Raw genomic sequence first — 23,814 nt, 5'->3', positions numbered from 1 at the left:
CTACAGGCTGTGTGTATGTAATTGCCCTGCTCAGGGGGTTGTAAAAACTTCCACAGAGGCAAACATGTTATCTTAGAAGTTTAATCTTAGATTTATACTATCTGTTTGTATCTCTTCCACCAACAAAACCTAGAGATTTGTGATCTAGAAAATCAGCAAAACTTTCTGGGTTTGTTTTTGATCTGAATACTTTGTCATGCCAGCACTCTCTGGATGATACAAGTAACTGGTTTCTTGTTACACCAGTGCAAGTCTAGATAACTTCTCCCGCTGTTCATGAAAGCGGGCTTTGGAGTTGCACAGCACCGTATAAGGCAGCTGCACATACAACAGTTAGCGCACATTCCAATTTCAATGTTGAGTGTAAGCAGCCTGCCTTTAGCCTCTGGCAGGGTAGGATGGTGAAGAATGAGATGCATTGTGTTTCTCCTGTTCCCATAGTGTAGTGATGTGTTATGTGTGTGCGTCCTCATTATTGCACAAAGTAGAGGGAAGACTACTAAACAGGTTGTGAAAGGAAAACTGTGTGCTGAAGGACCCAGCAGGCTAATTGTGCAGGGCAAGATAAGCCATATGCCAGGCTTCTGGAAAACATGCACAAACCCTGTTATCCCAGAGAATCCGAGCTAGCACATCATGTGTTGACTTAAAGCTAGCTGTCCTGTTCATTTCCCACCATAGCAGAACACTCCTCTGTCCTAGCAGTTGTGTTGCACTTGCAGAGATGCATTCCCTTTTCTGTTTTGTGTAATTCCCAAACAGGAATCAAGCATTTGGCTAAAGCACCACAGTCCTGCTCTTGAATTTGAGAATATGAGTAAGAGGGCCGATTATGCGGTGTCATGCACCAAAGGAGATCCTTGGACCACAGCTGTGAATCACTTTTCTAAATTAAAAGCACGTGTCTCAAAGGAAAATATGCTGTGTATTCTCTATAAAAATACCACAGACAGCCAGGAGCTAGTCTAGCTTCCGTGTGAAGTCAAGGGATTCTCTGCATTGGCTTTAGTGGGAAGTGAATCAAGTCCCAAATGTTAATCCTCACAGCTTTCTCACCTGAGGTGTATACATCTGGCTTTCACTCCTCAATGGGATCTAGCATTGCACACTGCGTGGTGTTTGCTGCAGTAGGAAGAACCAGAGATACTGGTTTCGTAGGGTGTAGATGATGTTGCCGGAACTGTACCAGTCACCATGATGCATCTCTCTATTGCTACCATAAATGTAGCGGGAGAGTTTATTAAACAACCTCTTGTTGTAACGTCCCTTTTCTTTTTAGGGAAGTCATCAACAAAGAAAACATTCCCTCTGGATTCAGCAGTCTTGAAGACTGTATTCTAGCTGCTCAAGAAGTAGAAAAATTGCAAGAGAACAGCTCCGGATATCTTAGTGAAAGGAATAAACCAAAACGGCAGAAATCCAGCACGAAGCTTTCGGAGCTTAATGACAACCAGGACAGTCCTGTGGTAAGCCAGCATGCTGTACTATGTGACGCCTAGTACTAGGGTGGGAAAAAGTCTTTTTTTTTTTTTTTTTTTTTTTTTTTTTGTGCACATCTGGTTCCTTTGGGTAGCCATTTTTGCCTACAGTACAAGCATAAGTGGCTGTTTTGGACTATGGGGAATACTGGATCCCATACTTGTAACCTTTGTGGTGAGGCAATTGAGAAGCCATATTTCTACTATGATCCTTTTACTCCATCCATAGTCATTTTCTCTTTCCACAACTCTTTGCTTTTTTTCTTCTGAATTCATTGAAGCATTTTGCAAAGAAAAAAAGGAAGTAAGTCTTTTTCCCAGTCTTTTAGTAGTCTTGCAAGGAGGTTGGAACCTCAGATGTAGGTTCTCGTGTTTTGGTCAAGTTTATTTTTTTATTCCTGCTAAGTTCTGGAACCACAGATTGCAAGTAACTTCTTGATAATGAGATGAAAAAGGTGTTTTATGCCTTTTCCCTAAAGTCTGTGTGTTACTGTGGTGTTTGCAGTTTTCAAAACACTTTGAAGTGTGTTCCAAAAGATGACCCCTCTAGCTACCTTTTACTGAGGAGGTAAATGACACTGATATAATGTCCTAAAAATCTGGAATACTGTAGAATTTGCCCAGCATAGCCTTGCGTGACCATCACAGTAGAAGACAGTTTGCCAACTTTTACAAGCTGTAGAATAAAACTGATGCACCCTCTTTCCCTCTCAACTAAACCAGACACTGATTATAGTGTCAGCAGTTGAGAAACTGTACTGTGCATCAGCTCAGGGTCTGCTTACAGTGGCAGAAGTGCTATGCATCCTAGTGCCGGGCACCAGGCATGCACTACGGAGTTGCTAGTAACAGTGAAAGCTGTGTGAAAAGACTGTTGTTCCAAGCTATAGGGCATTTCCTTCAGTTGTAGTTAAGTTTTAGAGTCTGAGTTTTAGGTGACTGAGTTCCTTCTTAATGTGACATTGTGTTGGGACTCACTTTGTTTAGGTCACAAAATTGCAATGATCTGATGCTCTCACCCTGTGCAGATATTCTAGAGAGACATAGTTGGCTTCTCTTTGTGATAAAAAGAAAGCAAGACGCTAAAAACTGTACGCTGTGCTTAGATTTAGTGGTCAATATCAGTAAGCTACTCATGTGATACTTCCTGAAAGAGCACAGTGAGATAGACACATTCTCACTTTGTGACTTTGCTTGTAGCAATGGACTTTAAGGTAGGCAAAGGTCAAGTTCTTACACTCTTCTGCACCTCTCCTTTTTACCTGTGGAGTATAAAGCAGTTTAAATGTAAATGAGAATTCGACTCAGGTTTGGGGAAAGGAAAGACTGACAGAAGTGTCTGGTTTTGCTGTGGACCTGAAAAACATTCATGAAGTCTTAAAATGTGTCCAGCAGAAATGTCCTCAGACTTACCTGTGTCCACCGGACTTTGTCCAGCCCCTCATTTTTTGATATCTTGGGGCAAAGGCTGAAAGGAACATAAAATAGACTAACCTTGCCCAGAAAGCACTTTGACCAAGATGACCATCAGTGTGGTTCTTCCTTGCTTTGCTAGAGAGTGTGTCACAGTGGGATTGTCAGCTGGGAGTATTGTTATGAAACATCTTGCAGAGAGCATGGTGCTACTCTTTTTGAAGAGCAGAGGCTGCTTTTTAAGTTTTCATGAGTGCACTTACTTCATACTTGCATTTCAGAGGCTGCCAGCAGTAGTGTAGTGGTTTAGCTTTCTTTTGGTTGCATCTTTACACTTCTAATAATAACCCAAATTAGGCTACCTACTTGGATATCAAAGGGCATAACCTGCACCATGGCATTTACTAATAGGCCTTCGTCATGTAAACAAGTTTGTTGTATCTTCTTAGCCACTGTTTTCTGAGCCTTCCTGCTTTTCAAAGCCTGAAAGAGTATTTAGGAGAACGTGTGGAGGCTTTCCACTTAGCTGTCTAATTGCATCTGACTCAAAAGCATAAGTCAGCGGTGGAAAAACTGTCAGTTCCACTTACTCTCCCGAGCAAACCAACCACGAAGCATTAAAAGCTTGTAACTGCATTTTGGAGACATGGTAGCCAGGTACCAGTAGGACTTGAAGAGTCACATTAAGCAAGGCTGCAATGACTGAGCTGTGTCACTTTATGGGGCTTGAGGTGTAGCAGGTGAGAGAGGGCTGTGGCTGCTCCAAGAAGTCTGTGCGCGCAGTTCCTGGGGCCAGGGCAGGAACCTCACAATTTTACTGACTGACTTCCACCCGTTTAAGAGGGACTTGACCAAAAACCAGGGTAGAAAACCTCCTGGACATGTGTCCAAAGTGGCTACATAGCTTGTCTTCACAGTACTTTCTCAAGCTCTTAGAGGACAAAAGTGTTGATGTTCCTAATGGTAGCCAAGACAAAGTTCAGAACAAGTTGCCATAACCAGTTGAATTTCTTGCCCTGCATTCATATTAGCACAACTTAATATTATATCTGTGCATATAGCAGTCTCTTTGCATTCTTCTGCCTGTTTAAGTAGAAACTAGAGAAGGGTTTGGCTGAAAAGGGGAGTATTTTCTAAGTTGAGCATAAGGAGTAATGCTGGGAAGATGCTGTGGATTTTGGTACCTGCTTTTACAGGACTTTTACACACTACAGAATTGCTCTCAAGCTCAGTCTGTCTGTCAGACTGTAAAATGCGAACTGGTGGGGTACCATGAAGCATCATTCCTTTAGACATTTTGAGGTCGCCTGAAAGAGACAAAGCAGTGAGCAGTTGGGTTTTTTGCAGGTTATGGGCAATGAAGTGTGGGTTTAGTTTTGTTATAAATATGCAGCAGGCAGTATCTGACTGTCTTGTTTCTAGAAACCCTGTTGGATATTTCTATATTTGATTTGTTTAATGGCCTGCAGCTTGAATCTGTTTCTTTTCTGTATCTTACTGCTTTAACATTTACTGTATTACAGAGTATGGAAAGCTTTAGCTCATCCAGGCCTATAGACAGAACAGGACCTGATGACATGGAAATTTTATCTGAAGAAAGGTGACTTTTTTTGTTAATATATGTATGTTTTGTTTCCCCTGTGGTTGTAGTACAACCTAAGAAATCTTCCACCACAGACGTTTAGTTATGCTGCAGAACAGCGTTACCCACCATGTTAACTTCAAAGTAGAACTGTATGGAGGCACTGCATCTGTTGTGTGGGCTCTGCCCAGGAGCATATGCCACCAAGACTCTTCTCCCAACCTGTTAGGAATAGCACTGAAGATGCTGGTGGTGCAGACTTGAAAAGAAGTCAGGTGTGAAGCACCTGAACCTGCACACTCCACACAGGGGACTGCAGAGCCTGTCTCACGTGGCCTCTGGGTTGGGAATCCAGCCCTTTTCTTCATGCTTCGCTCTTCTGCAAGAGCTGTAGAGCCCACTCTGCTTGCCTGAGATGACAGTTTCTCCCCACAATTATGTTTGTTGTGAGAGTTGTATTGGTTTGGATTAAGGGCACTGGAATTAAATTACACTATATTTTTCACAAATATCTCCTGAGAGGAAGCAAAAATACATACTTTAGCAGCCTGAACTGCTGCAGCCCAGTGTGTCCCTTCATTTACTGAATGAATTAAGTGTGCAGCAGTAGCAAGACTCTAAAAACCTGTGTGTGCAGAAGTCCTGCTTCTTTTTGTTACAAGACAAGTCTGGTTTTGTATTTGTAATATGTTGGTTTGTTTTTGTGTTTGTTTTTTTTTGTAGCAAAGAAAGTGAAAACGATGAGGTTTTTTTCAGGCACTCTCAGGTTGGTATTTTTTTGGTTTTGTGTTTCAGTTTTGTGGTCTCTAAATGGGATTTTTATTGAGTAGAAACAAGAAGTTAGGCATATAGTTCTGTGAAATTTTATTTCTCCCAGAGAAATGGAGTTAGCATTTGCTTTTTCTTTCCCTTCCCTCTGCTTTTTATTTACATAATTCAGGGAGCCTCTCAACCATTGAGGATTCTGAAAGCATCTGCTTCAGTCCCTTCGATCCCTCCTTGCCAAAAAGTGAAGCGTCACTGAAGTCAGCACTTCGGTTTAAGTGACGCCAAGTTCCCTTATTAATCATTGCACACAGGGTGTGTGACTGGTTATCTCCCAGGGTAGTGAGATTAGCTTGTCTCTCTTGGTTTCTCTAAAATCATTATGTCTTTTATTTATGATTTCCCAATGTGTCCTGTTGCCTTTGAACATAGGTGTCTGCAATCCATTTGTCTTGGAAAACTGTATCATCTCCTGCTTCTCTCTAAGGTTTGGTGGTTGGGATGGATGTCAGGAGGGGAGATGTGATACTGATGGCAAAAGTTTTTTCCCTAATTTTCTGTTTCTGCTCAACACCCACCTCCTCCATTCGCTTTACGGTGTTTTTCATCTAACTGTTCAGCAAAGCAAAGATTGGGGTTGGGTTAGGTGAACACCTTTGTAGTAACTGGTTCATTTGGGTTTGTTCAAAACACCTATAGACAGCCAAGCATTTAAAATACTAGGGAGAGTTATCTGAGGCACCCCTCCCTCAGTTGCACACCCATTTTAGACGTGCACAGTAAAACAGCTGTAGTCAATGTCTGGTTTCTCTGGCCATGTGGAGTTAACTGAGGGCTGATAGTATTTTTAAACTAGCCTCTTGTGTTTTGTTTTAAGTTTGTTTTGTTTTTAAATAAAAGCTACTATGCATTTATTGCCTTTGAAAGACACTGTTTCTGGTAGGAATTATTTCCCTCTAGCAGGAAAGGTAAAAGAGATTATTTGCTAATAGCTGGACTCTGCCCAGCTGTGTTGTAAGCTAGAGAATTTCGTGGGACACTGAAAGATATAACCTCTGCAAGGGGTGTTCATTGCCTCCTTTGATCGCTGCTCTGACTGGGCTTAGAGGGATCTCTTCCTTTTCTCCCAGGGGGTCAGTAATCCCCAATGATCGTGCACTTGCTCATGAGCTGTTGTGTTTTTCTGGAGCGTGGATTTTGCAACACCTTGTTCTTCACGTACCAGCTTGCATGTGGAGAACGTGCTGTCACTGCCATGCCACACAACACTCCTATTAAGCTTTTAAATTAGTCTGGGAGAGGTATATTTGACGATGAAATCATAATCTTAAACTAAACTTCTCCTTAGGAAGAGTTTTAAAATTTAGAATATTAACTGCAGGAGCAGACATAGCCTTAACCCAGAGATTGTATTATATAGGAATTACAAGGTCAAGAAAATGTTACATTCCTGCAGGGTAGTTTTACATTCCTTGTCCCTTTATAAGCCGTTTGCTTAGGGCAGCTTAAAGACAAGCCTTTTGTAACAAACAACTAATTCAAGATGAGGAAGGGACAGGGACTTTCTTACTCTTTCCTCTTTCTCACCCTGTCTCCAGTCTGAAGATACTAGGAAAGATATTTTGAATTTGCCATAGTTACTCATTGTGCAGACTTGGGTCTCCATGAGGCAGTAAAAATACCTTGAAACACGTGTCCCAGATGAATTTTCAGTGCTCTTGTAGCCCTCATGATCTGCCCTTGGAAGTAGCTCAGCTCCAGGATATAGACTGTGATTTGAAAAATACAGGTTTCTAGTACTCGGGTTTCGATAAGGGAAGGTTGTTTAAGATTCATGCCAACATGGCAACAAGTATAGAGGGGGATTGGCATGACTTGGGAGTCAGGCAGCAGAATGGCTGCGTTCTTGCATCAGATTGTATTACCAAGAGGTGCTTAAGAATGCTTCCTGCTTGTGGTTGTAATGGATGATGAGATGTAGGGGAAGCAAGTCTTACAAATAAAATTTTTTTGAATCCACATGTAATCAAACGGAATACAACTTCCTGATCAGAATTCAAAGATCTTTCTATTGCCATTTATTTATAGCTGCTTGAGCTACTCTTTATGCTGAATCTCCTTTGGAGCAGGGAGAATGAAAGCACCTGATTTATCCCCAAGTTACTTAGATCTGTAGTTACAGGTACCAGAAGCAGCTTCTAAAAAGCAGAACTCAAGTGCCTAATTCGAAGATATTTTTTTTTTTTTTTGGTCATTTATGTAATATCCACAGTGACTGCCAGCTGCTACTGAGGTCATCAACTTGCTGCCCCTTTGGCTTGTAAAAAATTCAAACCTAAAGCACAATAGTTCTCCCTTACTTGATTTTTTTTGTTCTGGAGGTTAGCAACTGGTGGCATCAGGAAATCAAATAGGAAAATAAGTGCTGGGAATACTGAATTATCTACCACTCTATGGGTTTGGAGCGTTAATGCAAAGAAGGTTAAACATCTGCTTTCTTGAGTCTCCTGGGTTTGTACCACCATTGCTCTTCGTAGCACCTAATGATTTATTCATTGTATTAGAGGCTACATCAGTGAGCACGGAAAGGAGAGTAACTGGCTGCAGGCATGGCACAGGCCTGTTTCTAAACAGCTTTTATGTATTTCTAGCTGAAGTGACTTTAGAAGGAAGGAGACATTGATATGATCTTTCTAATATATCTGTACGGAAAAGTTTATCCATCTGGGAAGTGCTCTTATATCTGCTACAGATACCTTTTAAGAGTCTTAATAAGTCAAAAGATTATACGCTCTTCATAGAAAGACATTTAGCTCTGCAGCTACTATCACTGGGGGTGACGAGATGGTATTTTCAGGTTGCTCCTTTTGAAATTGTTAAAATCTAGTTAAGTTTCTTCACACTTCTTGATGTTATTAAAAATAGCGCTGATGTTGAAATGTATTGCTTTATTTCTTTCGGCCGTAAAATCCTGTGCTAGCAATTTTTAAATGCAGTTTATCAACTGGTACAATTTGTTCTTTAGTAAATGTGGAAGACTGCCTGTTTCTGGCCACTGACCAGTCTTTCTGTTTGTAATGTACACTGTTTAGATCCTGGCAAGAAACTTGTTACTTGACCTTAAAGAAATATTGAAGTCCTCCCAACCTGGAAGCAGCTTAAAAGATATTGAATGGTGAATTAGCATTTTTCCAAGTACAGCTCTCACAATAAACACGTCTGTAATCAGATTTAGAGTCAAACTGTATGAGTTATTAGTCCTTGGCAAACTGTCATCTAGTGTTTCCTTTTGTTATCATGTTTCAAAATGTTTCAAAAAGGTGATTGATTATACAAACACAATGCAGAACACTCTTTACAAGTACCAGGGTGTTCATCACCCAGGTTTTTAGAACCGTAGAACAGCCCAGGTTGGAAGGGACCTCAAAAGATGACCTGGTCCAAAGGGAGCCTAGATGAGGTTATCTAGCACCCTGGCCAGTTGTAGGGACTGATGGGATTTAATCCAGAAAAAACATCTATTCATACAATTTGTCTACTAGGCAGGTTTTTTTCTTCCCTACATGAAGCTTGCTTGTTTTTCTCTGATCAAGGGAGGGGGGGAGGAACCTCCAAACACATCATGAGCTTTATGCAGATGAAAAAAATTAAATGTGCCTTAGTGGCATGTACTAAGGATATTGATTTAGTACAGGTTGGCCATGCTTCTGGATTCACAAGTAAAATACGTCCAAATGTACCTTTTTTTTTCTTCAGGCCTGTTTTCTTCACATATCAGCAAACGCAGATTGCTAACTAGATTCCCAAAATACCTGGGTGAGGGGGGGGAAAATCTGCATGTTGACTACCTGCTAGACTATATTTGGAAGAATTATGCCTAAGCTGTTCTTAGAAAGATCAAATAGTTTATGTAGTAATGTAATGCTGTCTATTCGAATAGCTGTGTGCTTGTTGGTGGGTTTATACATATCACACTATATGTTTATGTACATGCTTTTACACTTCCTTTTCCCTACTGCCCTCTGTGAGACATTACAGCTAATAAGTTTTAGAGTGACAAAACTGCTCGTGTTATCAAGGACTATTACAGATACACACACTGTGTATTTGGATTGTGGGAATAGCAGTGATTTCTACATAAATGCACACGACGTGTGGTATGTGCAGGGGTGAATAGCGGTGAGACAAACAGCATTCACTTCTAGGTAGTGCTAAATGATGAATCATTTACTTGACAGCATTCTGCTTCCCCCCCCCCCCCCCCCCCCCCCCCCCAAGTCATTGGATGCTTGTGTGAATTTTTTGGCTTTTTCCCAGAGTCCACACTGCTTTCAGCTGAGATGCCAAACCCCACTGCCGTTTGGATTTGCGCAACACCGCTTTAATACCCAGAGCTCCTCCATAAATAGTTCTGCTCTCCCCACACCCAGCTAGAAAACAACCACAGGAAATCGGGGAATGTGCAGCCAGCACAGCTTAGCTGGCACTAATTGATCTGAGCCAGCACAGCCTGCATGAGAGCATTCATGTACGTAGCCTGCACTGCTTGCTGTCTGCGGCTGCTACCTCAGAGCTCCGGTGCCTGCTTTTTAGAAGACACCATATTGCTACAGCCTTTACAACCGCAGCAGCGTTTTTGTCATTGCTCCAAGGAGTTGCACTCCTGTAGGAAGTATACGCAGCCGCTCCCTCTCTCCCCCTTTCTCCCTGCCTTCCTCCTTCCCTTTTCATCAGAATCGATTACTGGAGGCTTTTTCAGCTGCATGCAGTTGTCAGGGCAGGCAGTCTCAGGAAGTTGCAGTGGCTTTCTAAAGAAGGAAAAATTCGAGGAAGGCAGATGGACGGATGTTTTTACTGGTGTGAGTGAGCAATTAGTATGTAGGGGTCACCAAGCAGGGGATTTGGATTTGGAGCTGGAAATGTCAGGGTCTGTTTGTTTGGATCTTTTTAGCTGAAGGTGTGAGGTTGCTGCTGTGACTGCAGGGGTTGGTTTTTTTCCCCTCCTCTGCCTCCTGAAACATTTTTTTTTCTTTCTTTCTTTCTCTCTCATTTCTGTGGGTGTATGGGAATGTAGCTGACTTCAAGTATGAAGATTCAAGAGCATCCAAGCATTCCTGAAAACAAGTTGCAAAGAAATCAAGATGCTGATGATCAGGAAAACAGCTTTGTGTCAGAAGTGCCTCAGCTGGATTTGACAGCACTGTGTGATGACAGCAACTGGGAAGGTAGGATTGTGTGATGGCTGGTCGTATGAGTGAAAGGAGAGGGAGGGAAACCTGAGTGGGCTGGGTGTATCTTTATGTGATCATGTTCCCTTTCCAAAAACAACAGGAAAGGAATTTTGTCCTGAATATGGGAGAAACTGGAAGAGAAATACCAGATGGGTACCAATTCTAATTGTCACTTAGAGGAAGAATATTAATTGTTTTATTCTTGAAGTTACTTTCATGTGCTGTTTAGTACTGTTAAGTCCCTGATTGTTTCAGGATAACTTATTTCTTGGTGGCTGGTCACTCAAGTATTAAGTTAGACTGCCCTACATGTCAAAGAAACTGTGTATTTCACAGCCTAAAATGAAATTCCTTCTTTCTCCCTTTTCTTCCACTTCAATCACTACTTGGAAATAATGATTTGGATCTGAAAAGCACAGCTGGAAAAAAGGCTTTCTGTCTGCTACTCTCTTTTGATGGCTCTTACAAACAACTTTTTTTATGTATGCCATGAAAAAATTCTGATCACCATCTCAAACGGCAGTGTTAAATTGCATGTGGTTTAAATTATTTTAGTACTGTTTCTTAGCACTCATCTCCAGAGTGCAACCAAGCATGCTTGGTTGTTTGTTTGCGCTGACTCACTTAGAGTGGGAAATCTGGGGGAGCTCTGTGGGTGCCATGAGCCTCATTTTCATTTGAAATTGAGATGAATTGAAGGTTTCCAGCACCTCTGGGATCAAACACTTTCCAATTACTAAGTATGTTTCTGTGTACAAGCAGGAATTCTTCTGTTAGTTTGTGCTTTAGGAGTGAAAGAGGGGCTTTGACAGGGAAGAAACAGGAAAATACAAGTACAGTATTTTAATAAAGCAAGAGGGTGGAAAATATGTAACTAATCTGTTGCTCTAAAAAAACTATCTCTGAGGCACACTGAGAAGTTAAGTTCCCTGCTCCTGCCTCCACAGTGCACGTCACCTAGTATATTTTGCCTTTCCCTCTAGGAGTGAAGTAGTTATAACACTTCAGGCATGAGTAAAGAAAACCCGCAGCCATGGCTGCCTTTGATTCAGCCAGGCAACTAGTCACTGTGGATAGGAGAGAATTTCTCCACTTGCTTGCTAGGCAGGGATTCCCTAGGTGATAACGCCACGCGTGCAGCATGGCTGATCAAAGCGCCATGGAAGGGTTCCCAGGAGGCCCTGGCCGCCTTATGTTTGCTGAGATGCTAATTAGCCGTGCCCCACAGGGTCTCAAGCCAGGGCGAGCACCTCTGTGTTCTCAGAGGCGATATGTGGCTTCAGCCATCATGTGAACCTTTGGAAATACTGACTCCTTTTTTCTTCCTGGGTTACTAATGGGAGTCATATGAATGCACGAAGGGGAGAACGCAGCTCTTTTCTGTCTGCCAGAGGCTTTCCCGTTGTATGAAATAAATAAGTTTCACCTTTGGTAGAACTCCCTCTTCGTAGGCATGCTCTTATGTTTGGATTCTAGCTTTCTTGTCCTGCAAATATGAAACAGGATTATGAGCACGTGTGACTGTGCTTGAAGAGTGCTTCTCTCTGATTCCTCCTTCCTCCGTTCTGTTCACATGTCTTTCACAAGAGGAGATGGGTAGTTGCAAAAGCATCAGCTTACTGGGGTGAGAGAGATGTCATCTAAAACACTTGCCTTCCAGAATCACCATTTTGTTGGCACAGATGAAAGAGCAGCAAAATGGTGCCTTCTGTGTGTCAGCAAGGAAAGACTGAGTCTTTCCTAGCTGTGTATGTGAAATCAAGCTCGCAGCATCCAGGAAGGGCTCTTAATGTCAACTCTCAGACTGCTTCTGCAGCTCACGGCAGTCTGTTGTTGACACTGGGTTTGCAAGGCAGGGTTGTACCGCTCATCCACAGCTCTAGAAGGCAGGGCATCCTCCCTCCCCCCCTTCCCCTGCCAGCCTGCGTCACTCAAACCTTCACGGGTCTCCTCAGGATCTGTGCTGCAGCTCTGGTTGTGTCCCCAGTGCAAAGGGAAAGGACTGTGCCTCCAAATGCAGTAACATTGATCTTATTTATTGCTTTGCTCTAGCAAATTTGTTAGGTCCATCTCTCAGGAAATTACTCGTTCCTCCAGGACATAGTTGGGCTGACTTTTGGGGGCAGGGTGCTATGTATCATACTGCAGGAGATACAGAGCATCTAGTGATCAGGGCAGCTGAGCCTTTCACAAATGGCTTGTGAGGACAATTACAGGTTGAGGGGTTGCCTTCAGCTGTAGCTGTCACTGCCTCCAGGCAAATGTTAGGAAAGGGCCTTGAAGAATGGGCACAAGATTATGCAAGGCAATGTTGTCTATTGACTAGCTTTTATTTGTCACTTAGGCAGACTCTTCATCATGTTAAGACCAGAACTGCTTTAAAAACCTTCATTCAGGGGCACAGAACTGTGATAACTGCTGCCAGGTGAGCTGGCAGGGCCCTCAGCCTTTTATGTATGTTATGCTAGAAGTCATTTTTATCAGGTTTGGGGTGGTTGGTTTTTTTTAAGGTTCACCGCATAGTCAAATCTGTACAAAAGAAGAGAGGTTTGCTATACTTCTCCAGGCTACGTTCCCTTTACCTAAAGCTGAGCAGAGAGAGGACCAAGAAATTTGCTTCCCGCTTTATCCAGTGCATAGGCTCACACCCTGCCATGTGCCTGCTTTCTGCATCCACCCGGCCTGCTATGTATAGGGGTATACGTGTAGTAATCATCAGGCTGTAGATATAGTACGCAGGGTGTGAGCAGTGCCCCAGCCAAATTCAAGTGCTGAACACTTAGCCTAGGTGCATTTCCCATGGCCCCAGAGAAGTATTTTACTAGTGTGCATTTGGCAGATGCAAATCAAATAGTTTTATTCTCAGTATGCGTGTGAACCGAGCTGTTTCTGTGAACGGGGATGTCTGACTGCTAGGCTTGCCTGCTAAGCTGGTCAGTTGGCACCAGCCGAAATGGCTTGCAAGCAAGCATTTTCAGAGCTACTACCATAGCAAAGGTTTTTAATTGTTGTGGATTACGTTCGAAATGAGTGCTGTGAGCGAAGAGGACAGAGTGTTCTCTCACAATCCAGCACTATTGTGCGGATTTCTTACCAAATGTTTCTAATTCAAGGCCAGAACTTGCTATCCTGCCCTTAAGGAAAATCTGGAAGTATGTAGCTCTCCGTAACAGCAGCTGGCCCTGTCAGCAGCCTGGAGCTGAACAGGCAGTTCAATAAATCGATACGGTGCATGTGATTGCTGCCTATGTCGCCCGATTCCTGACGTTTTAAAGGAAGTTCTATAGATGAGATTTCAAGCAGAGTTTGCAGTAACAAGCACTTGTGAAACAATTGACATTTTTCTGCAAACTTTCAAGCTTAAAAAAAAAAACCCAAAAGCAGAAGATTAAAACACAATTTGAGTTCTCAGTGTTGAGAACTCAAGTATTGCAGCACTGAGACCCTGAGGGTGAAGCTGAACTACAAATAGTTTTCACATTGACTTAATTGATACTTTCCTATGGGGAAAAAAGAAAACAAAACAGTAATGCAAAAAAATCCAAAGAGTATAGCAACAGGAAAGCTGGATTTAGATTTTTTTCAACACTGCTGATTTAGATACATCAATGTATTTGTATGTAACACTCTTTAGCATTTTTCTGTGTAGAAAATAATTGCATTGTTTACTAATTTTATTTTATAGCATCGGTATTTTAAAAATATTTTTTCATTGTGTATTATGATGCTATATTATAAACAAAATACAAAGGTGGCTTTCTAGCTGAGAGATGTGTCATCTCACTAACTGAAGAGGCATGGTAGTGCTTTATCTGGGCCATTCATTTTGATCTACTTAGGAAGAATACCTCCTGATGTATTCAAAGAGGGGTGTTTTCCAGAGTTATTTATAAGATGAGTAAAATAGGTTGTTACTGAGCTAGTGAATGTTTTGGGGGTTTAAATTGCTTTATTCATTTCATTATGAGAGGTCTTTCAAGTGGGATTTAATACTAGAACCTCAGGTGTTATAATTAGTTTAGGCTTTTTAATCCCTCTGGACCTACTTGGGTTTAAGGCAGCTAAGATTCGGCCTCCTTTGTTTGTCAAATTGGTGTGTGTAAAGGCAGTGTTAGCAGCATATATCAGCTGTGTGGCTGCAGGGAGGGAAATGGGAGATGCCCAGGCATTTTGCCAGCTGCACCTCAGGTGGGATGTGTGTATGGGCACCCTTCTGGCCCTGCAGTCCCCAGTAACCCTGTGGGAAATATACAATGTAATGGTAAAAAAAAGTCATTTTTTGTCAGCAAGATAGCTTGCAGCTCAGCAGTAATACACCAATTTGATACACTTAATCTTTCTTCCTTCTCGCGTGATACAGGTTTATTAATATCCCCAGCCCTCTATGCAGCAGGTTGGCAGAGAGGTGGTATTGCCATGGGCGTATGCGTGCCTACAGAGTTCTGCAGAGCAACACCTGGCAGATGGCTGACAGCTTTGTTAAAAGATTAGCTGGTTGTGGGATTTTGAGAGGGACTGCAGACTCAATACCAGTGTATTTCACTTCTCCTGTGCCAACTTAGAAAAGGGGTACCTAAAAGAAATGCATTGAGAGCCTGACCAAGACACAGAATATTTTTTCACCCATTCTCTGCACTGGTATAGACATGGGGGTTAAATATTCCCAAATACTTTTTTTCATGAAAGTTTCTTACTATGGTAAAAATAGTACATGGAAAAAATATGGAGATGAGTAGAAAACTGAGAGTTTTCTTTGAGCATGAGATCTGTTCAAGACAGAAGATGAGTAAGGGTAACTGTCAAGTCAATGGTAAAGGAAAGGTGAAACATTTACATTCTTTACTGAGATTTTCTTTTTCAATTAAAGAAAAAGGGAAAGGGTGACAACACCAATCCTGGTAGCAGATACTTCAAACCTAAACCATTAAGTCCAGTAATTTAGCAGCCTTCAGAAAAGGCTCAACATTTTGATTGGTATCTTGGACAAATGAGTTACAGAGGTTATTATGTATTCTGTTAAACAGGAATTGACTGATGGTGCACTGTCAGAAAAAGTGGCAGTTTACCCTTAGCGGGTTCCTGTGTACTTGTGCAGTCCACCAATTCCAGTGCTACCAGCTAAGGCACCTGGCCAGTACAAAAGAGAAGGCAGTTGGACCACAGCTCTGGTCCACTTTGTGATCTATGGTAGATAGAATCCGTAATTCTACATACCCAAATATGTTCCTCAGTTAATTGCTGTGTTACTTTCTAGGGGGTTAGCTAGTTTGTGTCCAGATGAGATTTTTTTAATTGTCTTCTAAATACTTAAGAGTCAGCAAGGGAAACAAGTTACCTATAGAGCCAGGCCATTTCTTCCGTCAAGTCTCAAATTTGACTTTTCCTTTCAGGACTTTTTTCCTTCTCCTTTTTAACACCTTCTCCTTAGGGATGTGAGTTTCTATTTTGGGACAGTATTTTGAAATCGACAAAATAGAAAGTACCCATACCTTGGTCTCTGCTAGCTTGCATAAAGTGCTTTGCTGTCTTTTGGGGGTTGATCAGAGGCTCTTTGAGCCATTGCAATTCCCTGAATGTCGCGTGCTATCTGGTCTATAAATCCACCTTGGGACTGAGTCACATGCATCATGCATGATTAATAATGGCTTTGTTAGCTGGTGTGGTAGGAGCTTAATTTGGTTACTGCTAAATATGCTGCTGATTTCTTCTAAGTTTATTCCATCTATGTAAATCCCATGGTGGTGTGATTTAACAATTTCCAAGAGAAAATTCTGTTTGGGGGTGAAGTGAGAGATGTCTGAAAGAATCGCATGCATTGCTTACATTTGACTAGCAGGAATGAGGTTATCAAATTTGTTCCTTTTGTGTTATTAGCCTTTATTTTGCTACAAGAGATCTCGTGAGGACCTTCCTGAAATCATGAGAGATTCAGGGAAGTGTGCAACACTAAAGTGTCGCAGTTTGGCCGAAGGATTTGCCCTTCGTATCACCTTCCTTCTTATCAGATTCCTTGAGCAAAATATTTCAGGTATTAGGAACTGCCAAGGTTGAATGCAGCTTGGAAAAAGCTCTTGTTCCAGAAATTAACTGAGAGAAGTGCAGGATGCGTGAGCTTTCCAATCGATGGCAAAACAGCCTATGTACACTTGGGACTTGCACACCTCATCGAGGTAGCCTCTGCAAACCGGGCTTGTATGTGCTTTGCTTATCACACACCTGTGAAAGGCTCTTATGCAAATCCTCCAGCCATCCCTTTCAGAGCAACATGCAGCACCAACCTCTAAGCAGAGGCGTGCCATTTATATTCATGTGCTAAAGAAGGGGGGAGGAGAGCATCGTTTGACATTTTGTACAGGCAAAATACCACTGAGCCTGTCATTACTGAATTGTGGATGATTTTGTGCTGTCCAAATTGTACATGGTGGGGAATATTAAACAGCGTAGAGTTTCTGTAAGGGAATCCTCATGCAGTCTGTTCTGAGCTATGAAAATGTTAACCTTGTTCAGCAAAAGGAAATGCTGCTTTTTGTTCAAAAATTGAGAACTTGAAAAGCCCCTTCTTTTTGTGGAAGAAGAGTAAATGGACTAGGCACAGGAAATACTGAGTCCATAGCTCTACAACTGGTCTGGGAGCTTTCTATAAGATTTCTCTTTTGTTACTTGACTCTAGAACTATTAGATTTATAAGTTCAAAGCCTGGCTCTTAAACTGTCTAATCCTGTGGTGCTAAGTAGGAGCATGCAAATCAGCTTAGTAAACTATCTGAACACAAAATGTTAGACTCCTTATGGCATCTGGAGGGAGTGATCACAAGATTTCCGTGGGCTGTGTTATGCTAATCAGCATACTAAGTTGGGTTTCCCTTTCTCTCCCACTCCACCATATCCCTGTAGAACGTTGCTTTTACGTCCAGCTAGTTAGATTGTCCAGGGGACTGAAGGTTTCCTCACTTCTCTACCATTCTGTTAAGCAGCAGGATTGCACGTGAAAGAGAAAAGGGTGAAACTCAGACCATATCACCGTCATTGTTAACTGATAGGCTAGGCACCCTGTGGAACCAGGTAGTCATGTGAGATACATTTTCCTTGCAGACTAGAAGAACCTATGCTTACTCCTAGTCTTTGAATTTCCAACAGCGGGTGGCAGGGTCGTACTGGAATGGTGGAGGCTACAGGAGGACAGTTAATATCCTATTCATTTACAGCATTTGTATATCCTGAAATGAAAAAAAAAAAAAATCCTGTAATCCAGTTGCCTCCTTTATAAGCCACGTGCCAATAATTCCCTCTTATCCAGCATAACTTTTCCTCAAAGGTGCTGGCTGGTGATAGCCTTGTTTGGTGTCAATCCGTGGTAATTACTAGCCAACTTTGGGTGCAACTCCTGTTGTGACTAGGAGATTATTTATGTTTGTGTAGAGTACCCACTGTGGCCAGGCAATGCTTTGCACGCTGGGCAGATGCAAGTAACGACCCAGAGAATGCCTGGTGACAAGGAATCATGGTCCAGTGTTCATTAGAAAACTTGTCTGGAATCTGTCATACATGTAAAACAAAAACGATAAAACCAGCCTTTGTCTTGCTGTTCCCAGAGCCCATCCCTGCTCTTTCCTCATGGCAGCGAGACGGCTTAGACTCAGATGAGGCTCGCCTTTCCCCGCAGGCCGGTCGCTTAATTCGTCAGCTTTTGGATGAGGACAGCGATCCTATGCTGTCCCCTCGCTTCTATGCCTATGGACAGAGCCAACAGTACCTGGATGATACAGAAGTGCCTCCTTCCCCTCCCAATTCTCATTCCTTCATGAGGTAGGTTGTGATTTGCCACAGTTGCAGCAAGCAACATCTCTTTGCATCGCATACGCCGGATAGCTATGCTGTGTTGGGTTTCTGTTCCTACTGACATTTGAAACTGATATTTTTAGAAAAGTTCTTAGTAACTAATTGTTTCTGGGTTCGTGAATTAATATCTAGGGAGTTGCTGTTGCTGAAAGAGGCTGTTACAACATCTTTCGCTATCTGTCATTACAGAGTATTAACACAGCTTTCTTACTTCTGTGGGATTTGCTTTTATTTATACAACGTTTAAGTGGCCTTCTCTGCATAAAGATGTACTGTGGCTGCTTGAATAAGCTCTTCCTGCAATCTTCTTCTGTTCTTGGTAGGAGGCGGAGTTCGTCTTTGGGATCTTATGAAGATGACCGAGAGGACCTTACCCCTGCACAGCTCACCCGGAGGATTCAGGGGCTGAAGAAGAAGATCAGGAGATTTGAGGACAAATTTGAAGAGGAGAGGAAATACAGAGTGAGTCTCTAGGAGTTAAGCATTTGTATGGAGAGGTATGCATTGGCAACAAAGGCAAGAGACATCAGGGAAGCCTGTTAAACATACAGAGGGGTCGAAAACTTTTATAAGGGGAAAAAAAAAAAAAGAAAATGTGCATCCATACCAAATAAATTACCTTTCCAGGCGTTATGTACTATGAGTACAGCACAAGAGAGAGCCTAATAAATTCATAGGATTTTGGTCACTGATTAAGACTCTGCCAAAAGCACACACTCAGTATTTAGGAATAGCTATTCTGTTTATTTATTCATCTTATGGGAAGCACAATTGCACATCTCATTTGCATGATGGTAATCCCAGGACACCAGTGCATTGCACAGGAGAGAGAGCAGCTGCCTTTACTCCTGGGCAAGGAACCACAGTCAAGTGCTGCTGAGCAGTAGCAGTGTACTGTACTCTAATTACTCCTGACATGCCCTTCCGATGCACAGAAAGCTTTTTAAGGAACTAAAGCTTTGCATGTGTGCATCTTTGGTAATATAAACCACAAAGGATCGTACTGAAAGGATCTTGCATGTGGTAGAAAAGGCTGGAAGAAGTGCTCAGAGCTTGCTGTAGCCTAACATTTGGGTCATTTCAGCATCTTTAGATGTGTTGGACATGAGGCAGCCTTTGGTGTGGATACATGCATCCTAACACTTCTCAAGCTGTTCATGCTAGGCCTTCTCTCTTTTGGAGGTGCCAATGCTCCGTGCTGGGTCCAAATTCTGTTGTACCTCTTTCTGTGACACATGCTTGTTTCACTGTGTCTCTCCCGATGGTTTAATGCAGATTCAGCATGACTGTTCTTTCCTCCCAGCCTTCCCACAGCGACAAAGCAGCCAACCCTGAAGTGCTCAAATGGACAAATGATTTGGCCAAATTCCGAAAGCAACTTAAAGGTGAGCAGCCACCACTGGTGCGCCTTCGTGGGGCAGCTGGACTCTGCCTCATTTAAATTTGATGTTAGGCAGCACATTTTTTAAAAAAAAAATCTTACCCCAAATGTCCCTGTTTAGAGACAAAACTAAAGATATCAGAGGAAGACCTTGGCCCTGTTGTGCGTCAGCGGAGCAACACGCTCCCCAAGAGCTTTGGCTCTCAGCTCGAAAAGGACGATGACAAGAAGCAAGACCTGTCAGATAAATCTGCCAAGCCTGCCGTGGAGGCGACACTTGATTCTATTCAGAAGAAGCTTCAAGAAAAACGAACAGAGGCAAACCGACCTGAAGATATTAAGGTACAATGTAGACAGAAGAGATTTAGGCCTTTAAGTACAAGTAGGTAATTTGTGGCTGCACAGTCACTTGTGAAAGCCCTGTGGTCTTCTACATTTTGTCACAAAGTCTACAAGCTTTACTCCTGGCTTTTTCTTGCTTTAGTTTCTCTCCCTCTGCCTTTAGTATCTGATTTTTTTTTTTTCCAGAGCTCAGTTTCTATTGAATGTCATTGTGTGTTCTTCTGATCCTTTATATTCCAAGTAACATTTCTGAATTATTGCAATATTTCCTGCCATGTGTTTGGCTATTTCTGTTATGTCCAGAGGCTTTTGGCAAATTGTTAGTCTTCTAGTGATTCTGGAGATTGGGTCATCTGGTTTTCTTCTAGTTCACCCCAAAGCTGAATGCTCTTCTCTCAGGGCATTTTATCACTGCTCTTCAGGGTTCACGTCGAGCTCCCTTAGCTGCTGTACTCTCTGAGGGTTATCAGCAGGGAGATCTTTGTGTCTGATATCGTTTGTTCCTGAGGTTTGGGCAGCCTTGTAAGTGAAGTCCTTGAGTCTGCTGACGTGTAAATTGTGCGGTGCTTTGTAAGAGAGGGGCAGACAGCAATATCTTTGTTTACTAGATCTGCTGAAGAAGATGATATACACAGTGTGTGTTTGGCTCTCTTCTGATGGTAGCAAGAATCCAGAGCCTGGCCGTTTAAAGAGGGCCTGTGATAGTATTTGGTGCTGTGATAGGGAGAGAAGGCTCGGTGTCAGACAAGTTCAGTAGGGGAACTCCAGCAAACTTAGTTAGGGAAGCCTTCTCCAACTGTCTGCCCTTTTTTTGGCTTGGTCCCTTCAGCCTGTCTGCCAGAGCTTTTCACTCCATAGCGGAATTGGCAGAAGCAGACGGTCTGACTGCACTTCGGTTCTTGGTAAAGCATGTTTGTGGCAGTCAAAGCAAAGATGGCAAGCTTTGCAAGAGGTACTGGAGCTTGTCTCAGATTTGGAGAAGAAGAAAGATCCTGTGCTTTGTTGTAGAATTTACACTTCAGATCTTAACTGAAAAAGAGCCACCATCATTAAAAGTTGCATACCATCGATTATCAGTGTGCTTTGAAAAACAATAAATCCCCCTTATGTATAAAGTACCTTCATATGTAAAGTTTATATGGTTTTAATCTGCCTGCATTGTGCATAGGGTGCCACTCACATGAACAGTCTCTTTGGCAATACAGCTGGGAAAAGAGGACTGGAAGGCACAGATGAGTCTTCAAAACATTAATGACAAAATGACGTGACTTTGGTTAGGCCACAAATCAGTATTGTTTGAGTCCAGGAATCTGACTTTTTTTTCTTCCTCCTCTCTCTCTGTGCCACTTTTCATAGGACATGACAAGAGATCAGATAGCAGCTGAAAAAGTGGCCCTTCAAAAAGCTTTGCTGTATTACGAAAGCATTCATGGCAGACCGGTATGTACAGCAGCATTTTTTTTTTTTTGAAGTACATCTTTATATGTCTTTGTGCTAAACGATCCCCCTGATGCTCATTTGATGTCACAATCACTAGAACTTGCTGTTCAAACCACACATGTATCTTCTAATCCACCTCCCTGATCCCTCAGTACCGCTGCTACTGAGGAGTTTGTTCTCAGCAAGGTGATGTCTGCATGCAGTGCTGGGCTTGGAAGATACCTGTAGGACCGAGCCTGCAGGCTTGAATGAGTCTGCGTGTGCATTATTTTGCCATCATGCTCACCAGGATTCACGGACATCCAGTTTGTAGCCCAGCAGACTCACTGGCTTTGCCAGGGATACAGTCTACACAGGAAGAGTTGTGTGTGGTCCCACATCCAACCAGGATTTTTGCTAGTATTAATGGCTAACTGGGAAGACAGGTGTGCATACATTGCTCCTTCTTACAGGAGCTACAGTATGTTTCTTCTGGCACCTCACTGTTTACAGGGAGGCACCTGCACCTTGCTATTTGCACAATCCTCTTGTGCCAAAAGATTCATGAAGCAGTTTGTCTCCTGAGCATCACAGCATAAGCTGTGAGGAGATTTCATTCTTCCCCTGAGAAATGGATGGTTTTTCCCATGTGCCAGTGGAAGCAAAGGGCGTGAAGTTTCTTGCACATTTGGTCTTAGCAAAGGAAAATTATTTATGATGACAGAGAATTAAGTATTTTGTCCCATTGATCTCTGCTGTGGCAGAAACATGATAGCTTCCAGGCCACCAAGTTGGCTTTCTATGAGTCCCTCTTCTTTCATTGATGCCACATTAATCTTTGCTACCAGCTGTATAGGTAAAGTAACTTAATTTCAGAGTGATGCTAATCCCTTGAGCAGTGGCTTGGGAGCAGCAAATTACTGCTTATAAGGAGTACCTCATCAGTGCAGCTGACAAATCTGTCATTCTGCTGCTGCATGGGATTCCTGATATCTTCCTTCCTTTTGCTCCTGAATTATTTCCTCTTTTGTCCATTGTTTTAAAAAAGTCTCACTAACTTATTTAAATGCCTTCGTGAAGTGCTGAAATTGTACAGTCACATATACCAGCAACTGAAAAGAGCGTGGTTTTACGAGAGGACATGCAGTTTTATTCTGGTGTAAAATGGCAAAAGGCCAGCACAAGGGAATCCGTTTAAGCTTCCCTGTCTTCTCCATGAGACTGGTCTGCTTTTACAGTGATACGAATCAACAGGTGGCATCTCGTTGAAGTGAACTCATTTAAATCTGTTTAAAAAGAGAACAAGCACAGAGCCTAGCTTGTCAGCATACCCTTTTTTTTTTTTTTTCCCCTTTCTGATGCTTTATTTATAAAACTGCTTTTTAGTTTGTTTGGTTTAAGTAAGCGGTCTATACCTAGCAATACTGAACTACACGGCAAGGAAGGCTGCAGCTGATCAGCTTTTGCTGTTCCCAGCTCCTGGCACTGCAGCAGTGGAAAAGTACTGAGAGCTTGAGGAGAATGGGGATAGTTCAGCCAAATATTTTTTTTTTCTTAAAGATATTTAACTAAAGAAAAACAATGCAGCTCGGATTTATTGTGCAGCTGGGTCTTTCTGCACCAGTGAGAGATGAAACCTGCAAAGGTGGAACTGAACTGTTTCAGTTAAGCCAAAAAGTCCATCCCTGCAGAAATTCTTAAGCTGCTGTAACAATGCAAGCAATGGTCTGTTCCACAGCTGCTGCTCTTTTGCCGTGTGGAGTGTGCCCCAGAGTTGTGTCAAAGGCTCCATTATTCCAACAGTCTTTTTGCATTTTGATGGTCTCCCAAAATATACTCAGGTTTTGCTGGTATTACTTATGTTTACCTAGTGAGACTGTTTGCCCATGTGCTAAACGTTTGCTTTGACTCTGCTTTCTGTTAAGTGTGCTGGTGTAAGTCTGCAGGGCTGACTTAGGCCCCATACACTTAACTTCCAATGCCTAAATTAATTGTCTATGTTCTTCCTCCATACTGATATTCAAACACTGAGGTGTGTAATGTATTTTTTCCATTCTTCAACCTACCTAAAGATTTTTTGCCCATTCCAAGGCTTATGTTTGTTTTTCTGTACAGAGCAGTGCTATTTATCGACTTTGAAATGTTGTTAATTGAAGGTTTGGTTCTTAGCCTCAGCATAGGCTTTTGTTTGTTTGTTTTAAAGTGACAAAGACTGTCTGAGCCAACAATAGTGCTGTGCCTGCTATTCTATTAACTGCTAACCTAGTAAAGCTAGGAATAATATTTTATTTTTATATATATATATATATACACACACACATATATAGGCTACCCAGTTTCTCCAGTTAGATGTGTGACTGGTTAC

The 23,814-nt window shown here is 42.3% G+C and overlaps 1 protein-coding gene across 16 annotated transcripts in view; it reads left to right on the top strand.

Annotated features, from left to right (window-relative positions):
- Positions 1 to 23,814, top strand: part of FAM13A (family with sequence similarity 13 member A) — a 137,661-nt gene that overhangs the window by 97,897 nt on the left and 15,950 nt on the right. For 13 of the 16 annotated variants that reach the window (XM_064449934.1, XM_064449933.1, XM_064449938.1 and 10 more), the window contains 9 exons: positions 1,280 to 1,466; positions 4,415 to 4,491; positions 5,197 to 5,239; positions 10,313 to 10,463; positions 18,061 to 18,274; positions 18,631 to 18,769; positions 19,611 to 19,692; positions 19,810 to 20,030; positions 21,387 to 21,470. In XM_064449934.1, the coding sequence (XP_064306004.1) occupies positions 1,280 to 1,466; positions 4,415 to 4,491; positions 5,197 to 5,239; positions 10,313 to 10,463; positions 18,061 to 18,274; positions 18,631 to 18,769; positions 19,611 to 19,692; positions 19,810 to 20,030; positions 21,387 to 21,470 (1,198 nt within the window). The remainder of the gene's footprint in view (positions 1 to 1,279; positions 1,467 to 4,414; positions 4,492 to 5,196; positions 5,240 to 10,312; positions 10,464 to 18,060; positions 18,275 to 18,630; positions 18,770 to 19,610; positions 19,693 to 19,809; positions 20,031 to 21,386; positions 21,471 to 23,814) is intronic. The other 3 variants (XM_064449937.1, XM_064449935.1, XM_064449936.1) reach the window with 2 other exon arrangements.

Source organism: Phalacrocorax carbo, chromosome 4 (genome assembly GCF_963921805.1).
Source record: "Phalacrocorax carbo chromosome 4, bPhaCar2.1, whole genome shotgun sequence".
Lineage (NCBI taxonomy): Eukaryota > Metazoa > Chordata > Aves > Suliformes > Phalacrocoracidae > Phalacrocorax > Phalacrocorax carbo.
This window is presented reverse-complemented; position numbering and strand designations above follow the sequence as displayed.